The following is a 20,389-nucleotide window of genomic DNA, read 5'->3' on the forward strand; positions in this document are numbered from 1 at the left end:
AAGACGAAATCTCATCATCGTTCACTGTTCACACTCCTTCAACTGTGTCCCCAGGGTATTCCCCATTCAGTCCTGCCTTTACACCCACACTTCCCACGGATACCAACATCCACCTTCTTTCTCCGACAGATCCGCCCTTCCGGCCCCTCCAGATGACCCTTCTGGCATCTGTTTTGTCAGCTCAGCATCCCCTTTTCTGTCGGGGAACTGACGCTTCCCCATCCCACGTGGTTCTGGAGGAACTGTGTCCCTCACTCCACAGGATGGGAGGAGACAAGATGTGGGCATGTGACTCTAGAGGGCCAAACCTGGTTCCCTATCTCAATGCCCCCAGTAATTGGTCCTGGGTGGTGGACATGTGACTCAGCAGAGCCAATCAGAATCATTCTAGAAGAGTACTATAAATGCTGAGAGAGAAAGGGACGTTCTCTCCCAACTCAAGCATAAGGAATAGGATGTAAGGGTAACTGGCAGCTGTCTTTACACTATGTGGAGGGAGACTGTAGCAGGAGAGAATGAAGCCAACTCACAGAGTCATAGAGATAAGCATCACTGAAAGAGGGAGTGAGAGAGTCTTAGCAATGTTGTCTGGGCCCCTGGATCCAGCTATTCCTGAAGCTGATATTAACCTCTAGGTTCCCTTAATGAATTCCCTCCCACCTTTGACTAGCCTGGGTAAGTATTTGAGTTGAGTGACTGTCACTTGCAACTCAGTCTTGGTTACTGCAATGGGTGACTTAGTGTGCTGAATGGAAACACTTTAATCATCCTGAAGCTTCCATGAGTCAGGCCCTGTGCTGGTGTGAAAGATAGACAAAGTCAGACACTAGTTAAAGTAGTAAGGACAGATTTTCATCAGTAACATTCTATTGCAGTGTAAATTGAATGCAACTCTGCTTTGTACAGAGGTGACTGGGTGTTTTAAAGGGAGCAGGAGGGAGTGGAGGGAGAGGGAATGGTGGTGGCTTGAACAGACTCAGGGAAGAGAAAAATTACAAAGGGCTGTTCAGTGTAAATGCTGAGTAGGCCAGCTGTGTGTGCTAGCTGGTAACAGTTGAAGTTAGGTGCCTGACCTCCCCGGGGGACTGCGAGATGGAGGCCGGATCCTTCCTGAGCATTGCTCTTTGAAGGAATGGCTCTCAGGTCTCCGGAATTGTAGAAGACACAAATACATTTGAAAGGGACAGAGGAAGAGTCCCAACTGTAAGCCCTTTTTAGTAAATGCTCGAAGACAGTGTGGTGGTGGGGCGGGGTGGCTCTGGTCAGGTGGTGGCTAAAATAAACAGTAAATCCTTTTGGCATCCTGAGCCCTCTCAGGCAGGCCCTTTGAGGGGGACTGGGGTCATCCTAGGGCTGCAACCTTGAGCTGTTAGAAACCACCTTAGTGGTTAAGTGTTTTTTTTTTTTTTTTTTTTTAAGATTTTATTTATTTGGGGCGCCTGGGTGGCTCAGACGGTTAAGCGTCTGCCTTCGGCTCAGGTCATGGTCTCAGAGTCCTGGGATCGAGTCCCGCATCGGGCTCCCTGCTCCTTGGGAGCCTGCTTCTCCCTCTGCTTCTCTCTCTGTCTCTCATGAATAAATAAATAAAATTTAAAAAAAAAAAGTCTAAAAAAAAAAAAAGATTTTATTTATTTGACAGAGAGAGACACAGCGAGAGAGGGAACACAAGCAGGGGGAGTGGGAGGGGGAGAAGCAGGCTTCCCGCAGAGCAGGGAGCCCGATGCCGGGCTCGATCCCAGGACCCTGGACCCTGAGCCCAAGGCAGACGCTTAACAACTGAGCCACCCAGGCGCCCCAGTGGTTGTTTTAAGGCAGGGGAGGAGATGGACAAAATCACTTGTGGTGAGAGCCCATAGTAGGGCTCTGATAGGCCCAGGTTGAGGCCTAGTTGAGAAGAGGGCCCAGGGGAGCCTGACTAGAGTTTGGTCAAGGAGCGAGTCTTTGTCTCTGGGCATTGGGCACACACCCGCCTGGTGTTTGTCGGGGAATGATCCCCTTTGATCGGCCACCAGCACCTAGACTGTTCTTTGGGGAACAGCTCTCCTCGATTGGTCGCAGCCTTACTAGTACCTCAGGAGCCCCGAGGGCACGGTCGGCGGTTACGCCAGGACACAGCCGGACGCCCAGTTGCTTCTCTGTGGCCGCCTGCTCATGCCCTCGTTCCTTTGCCCTGCTGCAGCTAAGGGGGCAGCTTCCTGGCTCTCCCTGGAAGGCCCCTCTAGCAGGGCCCTCTGTCTGCGGTGCCCTTTCCATGCTCTTTCCGTGGCTCCCCCACGGCCAAGCCTGCCAGCCCTGTCTTTTTTTTTTTTTTTCTTAATTAATTTATTTATTTTAGAGGAGGGGAGAGGCAGAGGGAGAGGGAGAGAGAGAATCTCAAGGAGAGTACCCACCAAATGGGGAGCCCAACACGGGGTTCGATCCCATGACCCTGAGATCATGACCTGAGCTGAAATTAAGAGTCGGATGCTTAGGGGCGCCTGGGTGGGTCAGTTGTTGGGCATCTGCCTTCAGCTCAGGCCATGGTCCCAGGGTCCTGGGATCGAGCCCCACGTCAGGCTCCCTGCTCCGCGGGAAGCCTGCTTCTCCCTCTCCCACTCCCCCTGCTTTTGTTCCCTCTCTCGCTGTGTCTCTCTTCAAATAAATAAATAAAATCTTAAAAAAAAAAGGTCGGACGCTTAACCGACTGAGCCACCCAGGCGCCCCCCAGCTGCCTTGTCTTTTGCTGGATTCAGCTCACACGTCTCCTCTCATGAGAAGCCTCCTTGCCTGCTTGGGGACACCGTGTTGTCTCTTACCTCCACGCTGAGGGTGCTCTGCCCTTGCTGAAGTGCGGGTCCCCCTCCACTCCTACCAGCCCATGGCAGGCACCCTCTCTGTGCTCCCTGCCTACTGGGTCCTAATCTCACATGGAATGTCGTCTCTACCATCAGACTGGACCGCTCCAGGCAGGGTGTACCCCAATGTCTGGGCATGGGGGTATGGGGAGAATGAGAGGAGGCAGGTACTTCAGCCCAATCTGCCACCTGTCCCCAAGTTGCAGTTGACTGGCTCTCCAGGCTGGGCACACGAATCGACCCGAGGCACCCTCCCCACTGCAGGTCCCCTCATTCAAGGCCCAGTGCCCGAAGTGACTCCAGCCGCTCTCCTGACCCCATCCCTTCTGCAAAAAAAGACACTCTGCTCTTTCCACTTTGCACAAAAATGTATTTCTGTGACATCCCAAAGTACAGACATTTACCCAGGCCCCAGGTGGTAAAGCAGCGCGATGTGAGCTCTGCCCAGGGTCTGGCTCAGGCCATGTGAGCATGGAGGGGTGGGGCAGCTGTGGCCTGTCTGCCAAGCTTGGGAAGCGCAGGGCAGCCGCCCCCTTCCCAGGGCTGGCAGGGACAGACTTCAGAGGGAGAAGGCCTGGTGCCTCTCCCCTGGGCTGCTCATCCAGCCTATTCTGCCTCCAGGCAGAAATACTAGCAGAATCCACACACGGGCCCAGGGAAGGAGGAAGGAAGAAAGGTCATCCCCTTGGGGATGCCTGCAGAGTCGGCCCTGCTCCCCCAGCGCTCTATTCTGGGGGGGGGTCTCCTCGCCGCCGCCTGTCTCCAGAGAAGCAATTCGGAGTTACATCAAGGGAGGACCACAAGATATTTCAGGATACATTTGCAGCTCACACTTCTCTGAAACACAGCACAGAGGTTCCCAAGGTAAAGCCTGGGGGCAGGGAGGAGGGGCTCAGAATGGCCAACAGGGCCACCGTAGGCTGTGCCCAGTGCTGGTCTGGAGGCAGCTACCTGTTGCTGTGGGTCCGGCTGGAGCGGGGACCTCCTGCCTCACCGAGAGACGTGTGGGGTCCTCCGGGCAGCGGGGCGGGGGGGGAGGGGCAAAAGAGGCCGGCTCAGTTCTGCTGGTGGGGGTGCCTGGGCACCATGGGTGCTGCGGGCAGGGGAAGGGCTGGGGAGTGAGGAGCAAGCCCCTGGCCCCAGCAGTGCTGGCTCCCAGGGCTGGGGCGAGTGCTGAATATGTTTGGCAGAAGGGGCAGTGGAATCTGCCTGAGTTCTGACCAGCCCTGGGCTGGGGCCTTCAGTAGCCTGGGACCTGGTGGGAGACCAGGAGGCAGCCTCCATAGCAGCGTGGCCTCAGGCAGGCCTGGCCAGAGAACTGGCGGGGCTACTGGGAGCCCCGCCCCTGAGGATCCCCGGGGGCTGGGGCGGCCTGGGCCTGGGCACTCACTTCCTTGCCCCAGATGGCCCACGGCTGGGAGCACCAAGGCATTCGGGAGACCCAGTGGGGCTAGTTTTCATCCCAAACCCCATCAGCCACACCCAGGAGCCCAGAGGGGGGTTCTCAGGCTTTGGGGGGTGGGTTGGGGTGCGGGACTGGGCTGTTAGAAGCCCGCTGCCTCTCCTAATGGGAAGCGAGGCCAGGGTCTGAGGTCACTGGGAAAGGCCCGGACTCTCAAAACGTTAGAGGCGTTGAGTCTGAAGGGGGTAGGAGTGAGCGGCAGCAATGAAGGCTTGGAGTTGGGGCTTGAGAGTGGCCAAGGAAGCTGCGGGGACTCAAGGAGTGTTCTTTTGTTTTTGTACAGAAATCATACACACAAAACTTCACACTTCCTAACCAAAAAAAATAATATATATATATATATATATAATATATATATATCTCACTAATGTTAAGGAAAAGCGTCGGTTGTGCAATAGTCCCCGTGTCCCTTCATCCAGCGGGAGGCTCCCAGGTGGGGGTCCGCCCGCTGGGCTGCTTGAGAGCTTCCTCCAGGCCTTGTGGTCCAGAGCAGTGGCGGCCGTGGGGGCGGAGGCCTCTATCTGGACGTGTCCATGTTCTCCTCTTTAAAGTTACTGCAGTGCTCAATCACCTTGCTGGAGACCACGGGAGAGAGAGGATCAGAGGGCGGCCTTGGGTCGGGTGGGTCTGGCTCCTCCCGGCACATGAGGCCGCTGGATTTGCTAGCAAATGTCAGCAGTGATGCTGATGCTGACGGAGGAGGTGTGTTTAGGGGTGCTGGCGGGGTGGCTGGCACATGCTGAGTGCCCAGGACATGGCACCTGTGGCCACCGATACGAAAGGCCCCCTGTGCCCTCCTTCTTCCTCCCCGGGCCCCCCTTCCCTACCTCTCAGCCCCAGGGCCTCTCCGGTTAGGGGCTCCCCTGAATTGGCTCAGGCCTGACCTTCACAACCCTCCCTGTTCCTTTCTTGAGTACCGCTGCCTTCTTCACTTTCCCCCTGCCTACCTGGGCAGCCTACTAGCGGTCCCCAGACTGCCTGCGTGTCAGATTCGCCCCGAGATCCTGGGCCCGAGTCGGTCCAGGTGGGGCCGGGGCAGCCGTGCCAGTATGAGGGCCCCTGACACCCTCCAGCAGCCAGGCCCGGTGCAGCGGTCTCGGGAACCCCCACCACTGGTGCTCAGAGCCCCGGTCTTACGCCCCCCTCCAGACTGACCCTTGAGAACCGCTGCCCCACTGCAGTCAGGTGTCACCTGGGACCTTGGATGGCCTTTGGGTTGGTCGGGGGCAGGGGGCAGTGTTCACTGCAGCCTCCATGTGCTAAAGAGGTGCCTACTGCCTCTTAGGAAGTAAGGGGTGCCCAGAGTGGGACAGGAGTGGGATGGGTGGAGTGACTTCTGAGCTCCCTCTTGGTGCCACTCACACCTGCTTCAGACAGGCCGGCTGGCTCGGATACACATCTCAGGTCTTACAGAGATGTGCAAAGGGACTGGGGTAGATGTTCAAAGGGACTGGCAGCTCTGCCCTGTGCACGGCTTCACACCTCCACATGTGCACACCCATTTGCACTTGCCCGCCAGTTCTCTAGAATGTACTTTGCCACGTGGTGTCCTCTTTCATTGGAAGGTCTTTGGCCAAAAATGACGAATTCTGGCCTGACTCGGTAAGGGCCAGGGAGGAGAGGATGGAATTCATTGGAGTGAGAGAAAATGAAGCTTACAGAGGAGGGCAATGATGCTCTGTGCAGAGCTGGATGATCTAGTTTCCCGCCACACTGTGGCCGAAATGACACTCAGGGAGGGCCCCGCTGCAGAGCAGTACGCTGTCTGCCTCCACACTCCACTCCAACTTGCCCCCGCGAATCTCAGGGGGCCCCCCACGGTGTCCCCCGCTCCCCCACACCGAGGCTGCAAGCAGAAACACTGCCCGTCTCTTACCGGGCCATTTCCTTTGTCTCCTGTCGAGCGGTTGCCATCTTGATCATGTCCCTCAGCAGGGGCAGCCCCCCTTCTTTGATCAGCAGGGGGCAGTACTTGTCCGCTGCAGGGAGGGGCAGACAGCAGGTGACCAGGTCGGTCTTCCAGCAGCCAGTGGCCCAGAACACACCCTTGCTGCGAGGGCTGCCCTCCCCGAGGGGTGGGGGGAGTGGAGACGCAGGCCTGGGTGAGGACTGCTGCACCTGGGAGCCGCCTATTTGCCCAGCCCCATGGGCCCGAGTTCCGGGGTCCACTGGGGGAGCAAGGGGTGAGTCCTTGGAAAAGGCTACTTTGGGATGCAACCACGTTTCTTTCCACAGCTCACCCATGGGAAATAACACCCAAACCAGTGGCTTCTATTCTCAGAGAAATTTTTGTAAAAATACAGATTCCTAAGCCCTGCCCTTGGGTATTCTGAGTCAACAGACCCAGGAACCTGTATTTATTTGTATTTTTAACAGTATACTACCAGGTGATTCTGGTGGCCAGCCAGGTTGGAAGCAGCATTCCTTCCTATTATTGGGTGGTTCACGGTTCACGCCAATAAAGAATATTCTAGTGCTCAGGATCCAGGGCTTTATGCTCCATGGAGAACACGGGCATTTCAGTGGACCCTCCCCACCCCTCAACCCCCACCCCCTCTATGTGGCTCTATGTAGTCAGAGCTATTTTTACGATCTCCATTTTACAGATGAAAGAACTGAGGTTCAGAGGTAGGAAGCAATTCACCCAAAGTCATTCTGGAAGCTTGTCCGAGGGAGTCCCAGGTCAGGGCTCTTCCCTCTGGACTATACTGCCTCTCTGAGGTCAGGTGCTACTTTTTAGTAAGACTAATCTCAGTAGTAATGAACAAGGCTGATGCTTATTGAAGAGTTGGTATAGGCCAAGCACTGTTCCAAGCACTTTACAGGCCTTATTTCACAGCAATCCTATTTTTATCCCATTTTAAAGATGAGGAAATTGAGGCACAGAGAGGTTGAGAAACCTGCTCAAAGTAACACAGCTACAGCCAGTGGGAGAGCCAGGGTTCAAAGCCAGATGTCTGCCTCCAGAACCCGCACTCTGATCCATTTTGCCAGTTAACAGGACTGAGCAGGATCCAGGCACCAGGCTGGGCACTTCGTGCTGGTTCTCTTTTCACATCAATCTTATGAGGTAGGCATTATCGCTGTCCCCATTCTACAGAGGAGGAAACCGAGGCCCAGAGAGGTTAAATAACCTGCATGAGGTCACGTAACCAGTAAGAAAGAGAATGAAGGTCAATCCTGGCCTGTCATCCAGGTCTCCTAGTGCTATCCCTTCTTCTCCTCCCCCCAAAGCCACCCAACAGAGGACGGTTCAGGCTCTTCTATGGGAGGATGGGGTGCTCTCTGAGGAATAAAGTTAGAATTGTGTTAAAGTTCTCTCCTGTTCCCTTGGAAAGCTGTTTCCTTGGGGGTTAGTTCTTTGTTTGGGTTGGTCTTACTCTGTCCTGCAGAAGGCATGGAGATTTTTGACTATTCACTTCTGTGGAAGCAGGAGGCATTAAGAAAGCTGTCTGGGAACTCTGGATGGGCTGTCGGGCCTCCCAGGCTTGCTTCTGGTGATGGGGCAGGGCCAGCCATTCTGCTGGGCGTCCCACAGATGCTGGAAAGTGGAGGGCTGTGTTCCCAGGTACAGACACTGACGCCAGCTCTCTCAGTACTCCGCACCCGGGTTATAAGTTCCCTGGGGGCAAGTGTGTTTGCAGCATGGTGAGCAGCCCCGTGTCTGAACAAAGGGCAAGTGGGTACTCACGGTAGACAGACACTAGGTTGTACAGGGCCCAGGTGGCCCAGTGCTGGCTGACAGGGGAGATGCCCTGGGGAAGGAGGCGAAGAATTGGCTCAAATGACCTGCAGAAAGAAAGAGATCAGGGTGACTTCTGATGCCAAGGGTTGGGGGAGTGCATCTTCTCCTGCTGGAAAGCTTCTTCCTGGAGGGTCCTACAGACAACCCACGAGCAGGCTGGTAGGCTGCAGCGGACGCGGGGGCATTGGGCCCTGCAGGCTCCATGAAGGGAGCTCGCTTGTCAGAGAGGTCAAGAGCAGGGGCACGTAAGGGAGGCAGGAGGGACGTTGATCAGGCAGTGCAGAAACGGGGGACCCCGGCAAGGAGGAGAGAGCTGATCTTGGGGAGGCAGGGCGAAGTACCGTGAGAAACAGAAATGAGACTGCACTTCTTATAATGGCCTTCTACGGGCCACCTGGAGTCATGGCCTCAGAGCCTTAAAATGCAAACCCCCTGGGCCGGTGACTCCACCTCATGTCTCCTTGGAAACGGCAGTCACCGGAGCCTGGGCAAAGCCGCAAGCATGAGCCTGCTCCTCCCAATGTCGGTTTTCTTTTCTTTTCTTTTTTTTTAAGATTTTGTTCATTTATCAGAGAGAGAGAGCACAAGCAGGGGGAAGGCAGAGGGAGAAGCAGACTCCCCGCTGAGCAGGGAGCCCGATGCGACGCTCGATCCCAGGACCCTGGGATCATGACCTGAGCTGAAGGCAGACACCTCACCGACTGAGCCACCCAGGTGTCCCCCAGTATGGGTTTTTGATGTCAGTGTCACAGTATAAGATGGGCCATCCACACCCAGAAAGTGACCCAGTCACGACCCGAGGAGGGAGACCCATATCTTGTGGCTGCAAATCCAGCCACAAGATAGGAAGACTGGACACCAGCTGCACTGCAAAGAACGAACTCAGTGCAGAGGGAAAGTGCTGGGAGGGGGGCGCCAGACTGTGAGCAGGGGTTCTTTCGGGGAGGGAGCTCACGAATGGTTTCTGTTTTGTTCCCTAGTGCGTGTCGCTATTTTCCTCTTTTTCTTTCATCCCACAATTAAACACGTCTCAAATGTTTGTAAACAGCAAACTTTGGGTACACTGATGTACATGAAAGATGCACCCAGCTTTATGGGTGAGATGTGTGCTGTGTGGGGGCTGTCCCTCAGGGAGAGCCGACAGGAGACGAGAAGAAAGGCCTTGCTAGGAACGAGCGTCCTGTCTGCCCACGGACCCCACTCGCACATTCCTCCCTGCCATCCCCGCTCCGCACCTGTAATTGATGTTTCTCCGAGAGTTGATGTCCCAGCTCTGGATGGCTGCCCACATGCGCTCCTCCACCTCCTCCCGCTGGGGTTCGCAGATGCCCCACGCCTCGGGCCCATCGAACATGATGTGGGAGAGGACACCGCAGGCGTTGTATGAAACCTCGATCCCGTCAGCCTTGCTCTCCAGCAGGTTGCTGCCAAGAAGGAGAGAGAAAAATCCCTCCAAGTCCGTCTTCAGACACCAGCTGCTGGGCCCCAGCTTACAAACTGGATGCCAGAGGTGTTGCTGACTTATCATCTATTATCCATACACAGGTGACTATTCTAAAGATCTGAGGTCGCTGAGGACACAGCTACAAGAGGACCATTTATGGAGGCTTGAGAGAAACCACTTGTAGACGGAAGGTGACATTTCTAATGGAAACCTGGGCAGAGAGCAGTTGCTGCAGCTGAACACAGACTATAGCCCTGAGCATCCTGGCAGCCAAGGCAAAAAGGGAAAGAAATACCAACCTGAAGACACTGATAAACTGGGAAGTCATTAGCTGGGGCCGCAGCTCCTTCACCTCGGCCACGTTTCCCAAGAGTCCTAGCATGTTCCGATGCAGTTCCTGCTTCTCTGGGAATTCCTGGCAAAATGAGAGCCATTGGGGCCACATCGATTAGGACTTAATTAGTGTCTGGTACTATTTTGTTGTGAAGTGTCTGGTACTGTTAACCTAGAAACTTTATGGGTATCTGGCCACTCCAACTAGACAAAGAGGGGGAGCAATATGCTGCCCTCACACCTTCTATTGCACCAAGTACAGTGCTGGGTACATACCATACGGGATTCAAATGGTGGGGACTCCTTGCTACAAAATCAAAGGCTGAGTGGAGATCTGACCTAAAAAACTCCAAAGAGGACAAACATGGTTCTATTTGCCAAAAACTCAAATATTAGTTGAAGGGAAACTTTGTAGAAACTAGAGCAAGAAAATAAAAGATGAGTTTTATATTTATTTATTTTTTATAATTGCTACCATTTATTTATTTATTTATTTATTTATTTATTTAATTTAAAGGAAGCTCTATGCCCAATGTGGGGCTTGAACCCATGACCCTGAGATCAAGAGTCGTATGCTCTACCAACTGAGCCAGCCGGGTGCCCCAAGGATGACTTTTAAAAGACCATCCTCCTGGACAGAATTCTATCCAGCTGACATCCCAGTGAACCCCAGCCAGACTATGGGCAGCCCGAGAAATTGCTGTGGAGAAGGATGGGACTGGGTTTTCCCTAGGAGGAAGGGCTCTAAGAGAGGGGTGGGCCTGTAAGTCGGCCCCCACTGCCCTTCCGTGGGAACCATGGGGAGAGGGGTTGCTGACGGATCTGGTTGGTGAGACGCCTGGGGACAGAAGAGTGGCTGTGTGTGTGGTCAAGGAGGCCGCCTCGCTGGACACGGGCAGTACCTTCAGGCAGTCCAGGAAGAGCTTCATGCCATTGAAATTGAGGAACATCTCACAGTTGTCGGGCGTCTCGTCCGTGATGTTCCACAGGGCACTCCAGGAGAACTCCATCACCTGGTCACACTGAAGGGAGAGGTAAGCTCAGCACAGCTCGCCTGGAGGGCCCTGCAGGCTCCTGACACCTGTGAGGGTGCCCCCTAACAAAACCTGGGTATCCTCCGGGGATAAACCAACCCCTCTTGGGCTAGGGGAGGGGCAGAGTGGCTTCATGAAGGCTCGACTTACTATCTTATCCAGCAGCTTCTTCTGAATCAGCTTCAGCATGGTCTGTGGGCAGAGAAGAGAACTTGCGGGGGGCCAGGGCTCAAGAGCTACTGTGTCCCTCAAGAACCAAGATGGAGAGAGGAGAGTCAGCACTTCTACTCCTGGCTAATGCATCCTGACAAGACCAAATGTGCCTATCTGGTCTAGGGGGGCTGTTTGAAGAAGTGCAACCCACAGACTTGGTCCCTAGCATTGGGAGACCTGGGTGCTAGTCCTGGCCTAACCCTGGTTCCCTGTGTAGCTTTGGGCCTGGCCCTCCCCTCTGTGGGCTCCAGCCTATCCGGCGCTAAAGTAAGAGGAGGAGACCAGATGCTCCTTCCTCATTCTTTCCTTCCACTCTTCAGCAAATACTTACTCTCCCCACTGTGTGCCAGGCCCCATGCTAGAAAGTGCTGGGGATGTCATGACGGAAGAAGGAACAAGTGTGGCGTCTTTCCCTACAGAACTCACAACCCAGTGGGGAGGCCGACATTAAACAGACAGTCCCTCAGATACTTATTTAACCCCAGTGAGAAAGACCTAATAGGGGACCTGGTCCAAGGAGCCAAGAGTGGCTTGGATGGTGGGACCAAGTGGGCAGCTGGAGCAGCTGGGAGAAGATGCCAGAATGTTTTAGGCGGAGCAAATCTACGGGGACATAAGCTACATTCATGGTGAGGAGATTCTTCCTTTGGTCGAGCTGAAATCCTTCAGGGGGCAGAGGGGCTCTGGAGAAGGCAGGCAGGGAGGAAGGGAGGGGAGGCGGGGCCGCCCGAGGGCACGCACCACAACGAAGCCCATCTTGCCCACGGCCTCCTTGTGGTCATTGTCCACTTGGCAGACCAGGGCGTTGCACAGGTGCACAGCGATGCGCTGGATCGACTCGTCCTGCCGAGTGGGGTTGAGGATGCTGAGCAGGAGCTCGTTGACCCGGCGGTACTGGAATTCCAGCTCCTCGGGGATGCTGAAGTTACAGAGGGTCAGACAGCAGTTCCGCTGGACCTGGGCCGGGACAGGAGACAAGGGAAGCACAGTCAGGGTCGGACTTGGGAGCTGGACTCCAGGGGCGCTCTAGAGGCGTGAGATCATCCAGAGCTGTAGTGGTCCAGGAAGGCTTTCTGGAAGAGGAGACTCCAAGGCTATTTTTTTTTTAATGTTTAAAAAAACTGTAAAATATAATTTTCATACAGAGAGGACATAAAACACAAATGTATAGTTTTATGAGCATTTATGAAGCAAACAAGCTTTTCGGCAACCATGTAACCACTGCCTGGGTCAGGAAATAGAATACTGCCAGCACCCGGAAATCCCCACAGGTCCCTTCTTGGTCATCAGCCCCTCTCCACACTACAGAGAACTACTGTCCCTGCTAGTCTACACGAAAGATTCTCTAGCATCTTGCTTATTGTTGTTTACCATAGGTTTGCAAGATCAACTATGTTGTTATAAGCAGCTGAAAAGCATTCATTTGTCCACTGCATTACAGTACTTGAATTTATTCACCCATCCCACTGTTGGTGGACATCTGAGGGGGCTTCAGTGTTAGGCACTTCAAACGATGCTCGTGCATGCATCTTGGCGTCCACACACATGGTTTCTTCTGGGTCACACACGGCGTACATGTCTTCGACTTGACCAGGTGAACCAGACTGTTTACCAAAGTGGCTGTACCAGTTTGGAGTCCTACTGGCAGAGAAGGAGGCCTCATGCTCCTTGACATCTTTGATTTCTTTTTGCGTTGTCTGTGGGTTTTTTTTTTTTTAAGTATTCTTGGAGCATTTGCCTGTAATTTAATTTCCTTCCATCCTTTCTCGTTAGATTTTGGGAGATCATTGTACTTCATTAATTACATATTTTAGAGGGTAGCCCCTTAGTTAACTTCCCCCCCCCAAATTACACATACATTTTTTAATTTGAGAAAAAATTTATTTTAAATTATAAGAGCCAATACTTACTGTAAAAAGTTCAAATAGTAGTATTTGAGCAAAAAGTTAAAGTCTCTCACTTTATTCCCCAGAAGTAATCGCTATTAAAAGTTTGGTGCATGTCCTTCTAGATTTTTCTATCACGCAAATACAAATATATATTTGGGGGAGAGGTGAGGCAAAAAAAGATATTATACATATTGGTCCAAAACTTTTCACTTAGCAATATGCAGTGGACATCTTTCCACATTAGGGATGTACAGATTTACCATAATATCCCATTGTGGGGGTATGTTACTTTTCCAGGTCCCTATTGCTAAAACATTTTGGTTTCCTCTAATTTATCTTTAATTAAAAAGGGTGGATGTATGTATATCTTTTTCCTCTAAAATACATTTGAATTATGGAATACATAGGCCCCAAAAATCAATGCATTTCCAGTTTTGGCAAATTCTGCCAGCTGGCCTCCAAAATGGTGGTACAGTTCATACCTCACCAGTGAGAAGTATGTGAAAGTACTCTCCCCTGACCTCTGTCAACGTTGGGGATCATCGGTCTCTTGAGATGAAATGTGGTATCTCATCATTTTAATTTCCATTTCTTTGATAGAGTTTATTAATTTGTTTGGGAGTCTTCAACTAGCATTTTTGTCAAAAAAAAGAAAAAAAAGACAGCCCTTTTACCTGATGATAAGATCAATTTCAATGTAGAAAACAGTTGCTCTAAAGTCTGGAGTTGGCAGGCAGTGGGAAAGCAGGCCTTCTCATCCCTACAGAGACTTTCTGGAGGATGATTTGAAAGTACGTCCTAAATGCTTTAAAAATACACCTACCCATTCACTGCCCCAGCAATGCCCCTTTTAGTCATGTATTATAAGGATAAGCAATTGAGTAGAGTCAGCAAAGCCTTATTTGAAATAGCACACAAGAAAAAAGTCACCTAAATGTTCAACCACAGGGGCTAACTCAGTGACTGTAGCCCAGGCCTGTGGGTCAGCCCAGCCTGCTACTCTGTGGGGACGGGGCTTGGCCACTGCCTCCCAGCTCCAGTGCACAGTCCGCTCCAGAGCGGCCTTCCCTGGATGAGGACGCTGAACACTGTGCTGATACCAACAACTATAAAACAACGGTTAAGCCCAGCTGCGAGGGGGAGGAGAGCTGGACTGGGGACAACTTTCACTCTGTAGTTAACACATTTTCTTTCTTTTTTTTTTTTTTAAGATTTTATTTATTTATTTGACACAGAGAGAGAGAGCACAAGCAGGGGGAGTGGCAGGCGGAGGGAGAGGGAGAAGTGGGCTTCCTGCTGAGCAAGGAGCCCGACAAGGGACTCGATCCCAGGACCCTGGGATCATGACCTGAGCCGAAGTCAGACACTTAACTGATTGAGTCACCCAGGCGTCCCAACACATTTTCATATCATGGTCGACCCTTGGATAACCTGAGAGTTAGGGGCACCAACCTCCTCCCCACCCACTGCCATGCAGCTGAAAATCCACGCATAACTTTTGACTCCTCCCAGAACTTAACCACTAACTAATACCCTACTGTTGACTACATAACATCAATAGTCAATGAACACATTTTGCACGTTATATGTGGTACATATTGTAGTCTTAAGATAAAGTAAGTTAGAGCAAAGAATATGTAAGGAAATCATGAGGAAGAGAAAAATACATTGACAGCGTATACTCTATTTGTCAAATAAAATCTGCATCTGGGGTGCCTGGGTGGCTCAGTCAGTTAAGTGTGCAGACTCTTGATTTTGGCTCAGGTCATGGTCTCAGGGTTGTGAGAGAGAGCCCCGTGTCGGGCTCCGTGCTAGGCATGGAGCCTGCCTAAGTTTCTCTCTCTCCCTCTGCCCTTCCCCCTGCTCCTGCTTGATTTCTCTCTCTCTCTCAAATAAATAAATAAATCTGTTTTTTTTTTTAAGATTTTATTTATTTATTTGACAGAGAGAGACACAGCAAGAGCAGGAACACAAGCAGGGGGAGTGGGAGAGGGAGAAGCAGGCTTCCCGCTGAGCAGGGAGCCCGATGCGGGGCTCGATCCCAGGACCCTGGGACCATGACTTGAGCCGAAGGCAGATGCTTAACGATTGAGCCACCCAGGCACCCCTAAATAAATCTGTTTTTTAAAAAAATGGGTGCCTGGGTGGCTCAGTAGGTTGAGCATCTGACTCTTGATTTCAGCTCAGGTCATGATCTCAGAGTCGTGGGATCGAGCCCTCCATCGAGCTCTGGGCTCCGTGGCTCCGTGGCTCTGTGCTCAGCATGGAGTCGGCTTGTCCCTCTTCCTCTGCTCCTCCCCCAACTCTTTCTCTCTCTCTCTCTCTCAAATAAATAAATAAAATCTTTAAAGAAGAAATCTGCATCTAAGTGAACCCGCACAGTTGAAACCCGTGTGGTTCAAGGGTCAATGGTGCTTGAATTTGTTTGTTTTCAAGCATTAGATGTCTTACTTTTATAATCAGAAAAGAAACATTATTTTAAGAGTTCTGTTGTAAAAATGTTTGTTGATCTGGGAGGTGTTCACATTCATAAGACACTGTTGAAATAAAAATCCACATTATGCAAACAGTAAGTGCAGAATGGCCCCATCTACTAAATAAACATGCACGGGCGAAATCCAGAACAGGTATCCAACATCAACAGTGGCTATCTCTGTGTGGTGGGATTATGGGTGTATTTTTTTTTTCTTTCTATCTGTAATTACAATTTTTCTAAGGTCAAAATTTGTGTGACTTTTATAATAGAAGCAGCTATTGGAAAACAATGCCCCCTCCCCCGGCAGCAGAGTGTTACTGGGCAGAAGGGCTAAAGAGTCAGCATGAGCAGAGGCCCAGGGGCAGAACAGGGTCCCTGGGTGGGGGATGCCATGGGGGATGGACTGGTCAGGTGGGGCCGGAATACAGGGTCCTGAATGCCAGGTCCCAGAGTCTGGGAGGGATGCTGTGGGTAAGGGGGGGGGGGTGCAGTACAGAGCCAGGCGGAAAAAGGTGAGAACAAGGATGGCCCCTGAGGGACCAGGTTGGGGAGGCTGGGACACAGGGTGCATAGGAAAAGGAGGGGCTGGGCCTGAGCATGCAGGGCTGTCGTGGGTAGGGGGCTCACCGTCACCTCCTGGTAGGATTCCATGCCATTCAGCACCACCTGGATGACCTGTCGGCGTAGCTTGACGCTCTGCTCTGAGCGGTACTCAGAATTGGTCAGGTAGAAGAGGGCAGCGCTGCCCGTGACTTGAATGTTCTTGTCATACTTGTGGCACTTGAGGGCCGTGATGACCAGCTGTAGGAAGACAGGATAGGCCTGGGTTGGCAAGTTCCGTTCAAGCTGTGCAAGGCCAGGCCTAGGGCTCTGCCAGGGAGCTGGGATAGGTCCTCTGGGCTACAGCTTATCCCAATCCTGTTCTCTGAGAGCAGAAGTGAGGATTGGGGACAGAAACTAGGATAGGGCCACAGGTCTGGGATAAGGCCAGTGCTGGGACAAGTTAGGCCTGGGGTTCGGGGGTAGGACTGCTGGTGTCCTGGGGATGAGGAGGAGGTGCAGAGGAGGGACGGGGGCTCTGGCTCAATCAAATCCAGCACCTGCCAGCTGGGGATGGGCAGGAGACCGAGGACCCCCGGGGTTGAGGCTGACCTTCAAGGCCCGAAGAAGCTGGTTGCAGCGCTCGATGCGTGCGATGTCAAAAAGCAGGTTGATGGCCCGTGAGGTGATCTCTGGCCTATGCTCTGTGTAGGCCTCTATGGCATTCAGCACCTGCTCCTCATTTTTGTCACCACTTACCTGGGAATGAAACATGCTCAGAACCACCCGGAAGAGGCCAAGTGGTAGGATCCCTAGATCCCAGCTCCATCTCTAGCCCCAGGGCAGACACCGTGGGGCCCCCAGCCCACCCCCTTCCCTTGTCCCAGGGCTCCGTATTCTTCCCCTCCCCGACTCCCTCTCTCACTTTGTAGGCGGGAATGTGTGTCAGACGGCACAGGGAGGTCTCGAAGAGCCCAAGGAACTGCAGTGGCCTCTTCAGGGCCCGGAAAGGCATGATGCTGCTCTTGGAAGGCTCAATGCTGGGGGAAGAGGATGTCGGGTCAGTGGCCTATGGACTGGGGCTGCCCTGGGTTCATTCAGGAGGGCTTCTCCCTGAGGGTGGCTAGGCATTTACTTGGGGCCCTCTTCTAGGCCTTCCTGCCTCATCTTTTGGGACATAGGCCCCCCACCTCTTGACGGAAAGGTGGCAAGGTCAAACTGTATCACATGTGGGGTGGGAGATACTGTGCAACCATCTTTAGAAAATACTATGTGCCCTTCTAGTGAGGACTTGTCCACTTTATGTAAAGTTCTACCAACAATCATGAAGGACATGCTCATCAACCAAACCCCATGAACGTATGGCTGGTAATAGGGCTTAGAGCCAATTATAGCTGGGTGGGTGTGAATCGGATCTCTCAACCAACCAAGCCAGGAAGCAACCTACCTGCTGTGATACCTAACGCATGGCGGACGCTGCTGGCCCATCCCACTACCACCACCCGTCTCTAGCCAGGCTGAGTGTCCTAATTTCCTGGTCACTCCTCAAGCTTGCACCTTCCAGTCTTTGTGCATGCTGTTCCCTCTGCTGGAACACCTTTCCTCTGGCAAACTCAAGGAGCTTTCAGGACAGCTTGGATGCCATTCTTCCTTCCTCTTTCCTGATCCTCAGGGCAACCCCACAGCCCTGTGCCTCCCCTACCACAGTCCTACTAATGACTCCTCTGTCCCCATTAGCTCGTACAGACTCAAGAGGGCAGGGCCTGCTTCGTTTCTTTATCTCTAGCACCCAGCACAGGACTTGGCTCGGTAAATGCTTGTTGAGTGACACCCTGCTGGCAACCATGGCTGGGGGGTCCCCACCTAGTCTGCCCTGCCTCCTCGTCCATCTTGGAGATGCTGCAGTTCTCCAGGATCATGTGGCCAGAGATGTCCAGGGACATCAGGTTCCCCAGCTTTTGCACAAAGAGGCTCAGCACCTTGCGAGTCAGCTTGAACTTGTAGTAGCTGGAGAGGCGGTCTCGGGAGATGTCCAGGTGTCTGGAGATTGGAGTGGGGGCCAAAGGTCAGGAGCTGGACACGGGTTGGGGCTTCCTCGCAGACCCCTGCTCTTTCAGCCCATGGCAGGGGAGGGCCCATCCCTGCCACAACTGCCCCAGGGCATTCTGGGGAAGAGCCTGCTGGCACCCCAAGGCCCTGAACAGCCAGGATGCAGCCACAACACTGGGCTCAAGGAAGGGGACTGTCTCTTCCAAACCCACTTCTGCCTGGCCAGGGGCTCACAAACCTCCTGGGATTGCCACCCCCCACCCCCCACCCTTACCCCAGTGAGCTCCGGGCCAGCAGCTCACCGCAGCTTGTGCAGCTGGACGATGACCCGGATGTGATCGTCTGAAAGGTCCATGTTGTAGAGCACAAGGGACACCAGGCTGTCTTTCCACTGGGTTAGGAAGGCCGCGTCGCTCGTCTGGATGCCTGAGAGGTCCAAGGCAGCCAGGGAGTTGAGTGGCCGGAGCAGGGATTCCACAGGGACCCCGTCGATCATGCGACCCAAGTTGAGGAAGCGTAGGCGGCTAAAGCCCTCAAAGGTGAAGTCCTTGACCAGCACCTGGCAGGTGGGGTTGACGAGGCACTCGTCTTCACAGCCCCCTGGGTTCTCCTCCTCGTAGAAAATGTTTGCACAGCCGAAGAGGCTCAAGGACACCAGGGTGTGGCTAAAGCTCCTCAGCGTCTGCAGACTCTTGGCGGACAGCTTCTCGCAGTTGGTCAGGTACAGCTCCACCAGGTCCTGGTAGCAGGCACAGCTCCGTCATCACCACAGCCCACCAAGCCCCGCCTCCAGCGACCCCCAGGCCTGACCCCAGACCACAGGCAGGCTTGGGGAGGGGCGGGCATAAGGAGGGGGCGCGCCAGATTCTTGTGCTGGAGGTGAGCGGCCCGGCCCTTGACTCACTGACCCTCTCTGGCCGGCCTCCCCATGGCCAACCCCCTGGCTGGTGATGCAGGTCTCACCTGCTTGCGGATGGCCTCCAGGTCCTGGTCCTGCACCAGGTCCTCGCGGAGGTGGATCCGGGTGAGGCGGGTGCTGCGGGGGTCTGAGAAAAGGCTGAAGAAGCTCTCGTGTGGCTCAAAGTTGCAGGCGGCGTTGACCAGCTCCACATACCTGGGAGGGAGGAAAGCCTGGCTAGTGGGAAGGGCCCGGGGACCCTTGTCCTCCCTAAAGGCTCAGCTCCAGGCATCCTGTCCCTGGAACCTTCCCTCACCACCCATCAGCAGCTTCCATCTCCTCTGTCCCCTGCCCCTCTTTCTAAGAGCACCTGCTTGGATCCTGACCCCCCTGCAGGTAAGACGAAGGGTGGCCCCAGGCACCAGGAGGGCAAAGGTGATGAAGGGGCCTGTAATCAATAGCAAATCCCAAACTCTTCCTCCCAGAGCCGTACACATCTATAACAAACACACACGTCCACATTCCTCATTTTAAGCCAGCTTCTGTTCCTTGACCGGCCCAGCTTCTGTTCCTTGACTGGCCCCTCCCAGGACCCTTTCCAACACGAAGATTAAGCCAAGGGGTTTAACATTCCCAGCTGGGTGCAGGGCCAAAGCACTCAATAAAACCCTGTTTGAGATGCCACTTGATACAAGAATCTTGGTCTGATGGAAAAGGCTTGGGAGTCAAACACTCTGGACTCTAAATCCTAGCTTGGCTGTTCACTACTTGGGCAACTTGACACGAGTAATGGAACTTCCCCAGACTTTAGTTTCTTCATCTGTAAAATGGACATAACTCTGGTCTGCAAAGCATCCAAGCGAGTACCTGACCCACATTAAATGCTCAGAATATGATTACAAGTCGGGCTCTGTCCTCTGGTCACACACAAGTTCCCACTCTTTCTCCTTTCTTTTATTCAGATTTTATTTTATTTATGTTTTTAAGATTTATTTGAGACAGAGAGAGAGCAAGCAGGGGAGGGGTAGAGGGAGAGGGAGAGAGAGAATCAGACTCCCTGGTGAGTGTGGAGTCCAATGTGGGGCTCGAGCTCATGGCCCTGAGATCATGACCTGAGCCAAAATCAAGAGTCAGCCACTCAACCAACTGAGCCACCCAGGCGCTCCCTATTTTATTTTATTCTTTAAAGATTTTTGATTTCGGCTCAGGTCATGATCTCGGGGTCTTGGGATGGAGCCCTGTATTTGGCTCAGTGGGGAGTCTGCTTGGGATTCTCTCTCTCCCTCTCCCTCCTGCCTCTCCCACTTGTGCTCTCTCAAATAAAGAAATACATTTTTTAAAAAAGACTTTGGGGCACCTGGGTGGCTCAGTCCATTAAGTGTCTGCCTTTGGCTCAGGTCATGATCCCAGGGTTCTGGGATCAAGCACCACATCGGGCTCCCTGCTCGGCTGGGAGCCTGCTTTTCCCGCTC

The 20,389-nt window shown here is 53.2% G+C and overlaps 1 protein-coding gene across 1 annotated transcript in view; it reads right to left on the bottom strand.

Annotated features, from left to right (window-relative positions):
- Positions 1 to 3,183: 3,183 nt before the first annotated feature.
- The window catches only part of ZER1 (zyg-11 related cell cycle regulator), a 29,839-nt gene continuing 12,633 nt past the window's right edge, over positions 3,184 to 20,389 (bottom strand). The window contains exons 3-16 of the mRNA XM_021691201.2: positions 18,983 to 19,133; positions 18,322 to 18,758; positions 17,834 to 18,010; positions 16,896 to 17,010; positions 16,583 to 16,729; positions 16,058 to 16,231; positions 11,807 to 12,022; positions 11,003 to 11,044; positions 10,721 to 10,840; positions 9,785 to 9,900; positions 9,277 to 9,465; positions 7,988 to 8,085; positions 6,173 to 6,275; positions 3,184 to 4,871 (exon numbers count right to left, since the gene is read on the bottom strand). Of these exons, the coding sequence (XP_021546876.1) occupies positions 4,814 to 4,871; positions 6,173 to 6,275; positions 7,988 to 8,085; positions 9,277 to 9,465; positions 9,785 to 9,900; positions 10,721 to 10,840; positions 11,003 to 11,044; positions 11,807 to 12,022; positions 16,058 to 16,231; positions 16,583 to 16,729; positions 16,896 to 17,010; positions 17,834 to 18,010; positions 18,322 to 18,758; positions 18,983 to 19,133 (2,143 nt within the window). The 3' untranslated portion in view covers positions 3,184 to 4,813. The remainder of the gene's footprint in view (positions 4,872 to 6,172; positions 6,276 to 7,987; positions 8,086 to 9,276; positions 9,466 to 9,784; positions 9,901 to 10,720; positions 10,841 to 11,002; positions 11,045 to 11,806; positions 12,023 to 16,057; positions 16,232 to 16,582; positions 16,730 to 16,895; positions 17,011 to 17,833; positions 18,011 to 18,321; positions 18,759 to 18,982; positions 19,134 to 20,389) is intronic.

This window comes from Neomonachus schauinslandi, chromosome 13 (genome assembly GCF_002201575.2).
Source record: "Neomonachus schauinslandi chromosome 13, ASM220157v2, whole genome shotgun sequence".
Classification (NCBI taxonomy): Eukaryota; Metazoa; Chordata; class Mammalia; order Carnivora; family Phocidae; genus Neomonachus; species Neomonachus schauinslandi.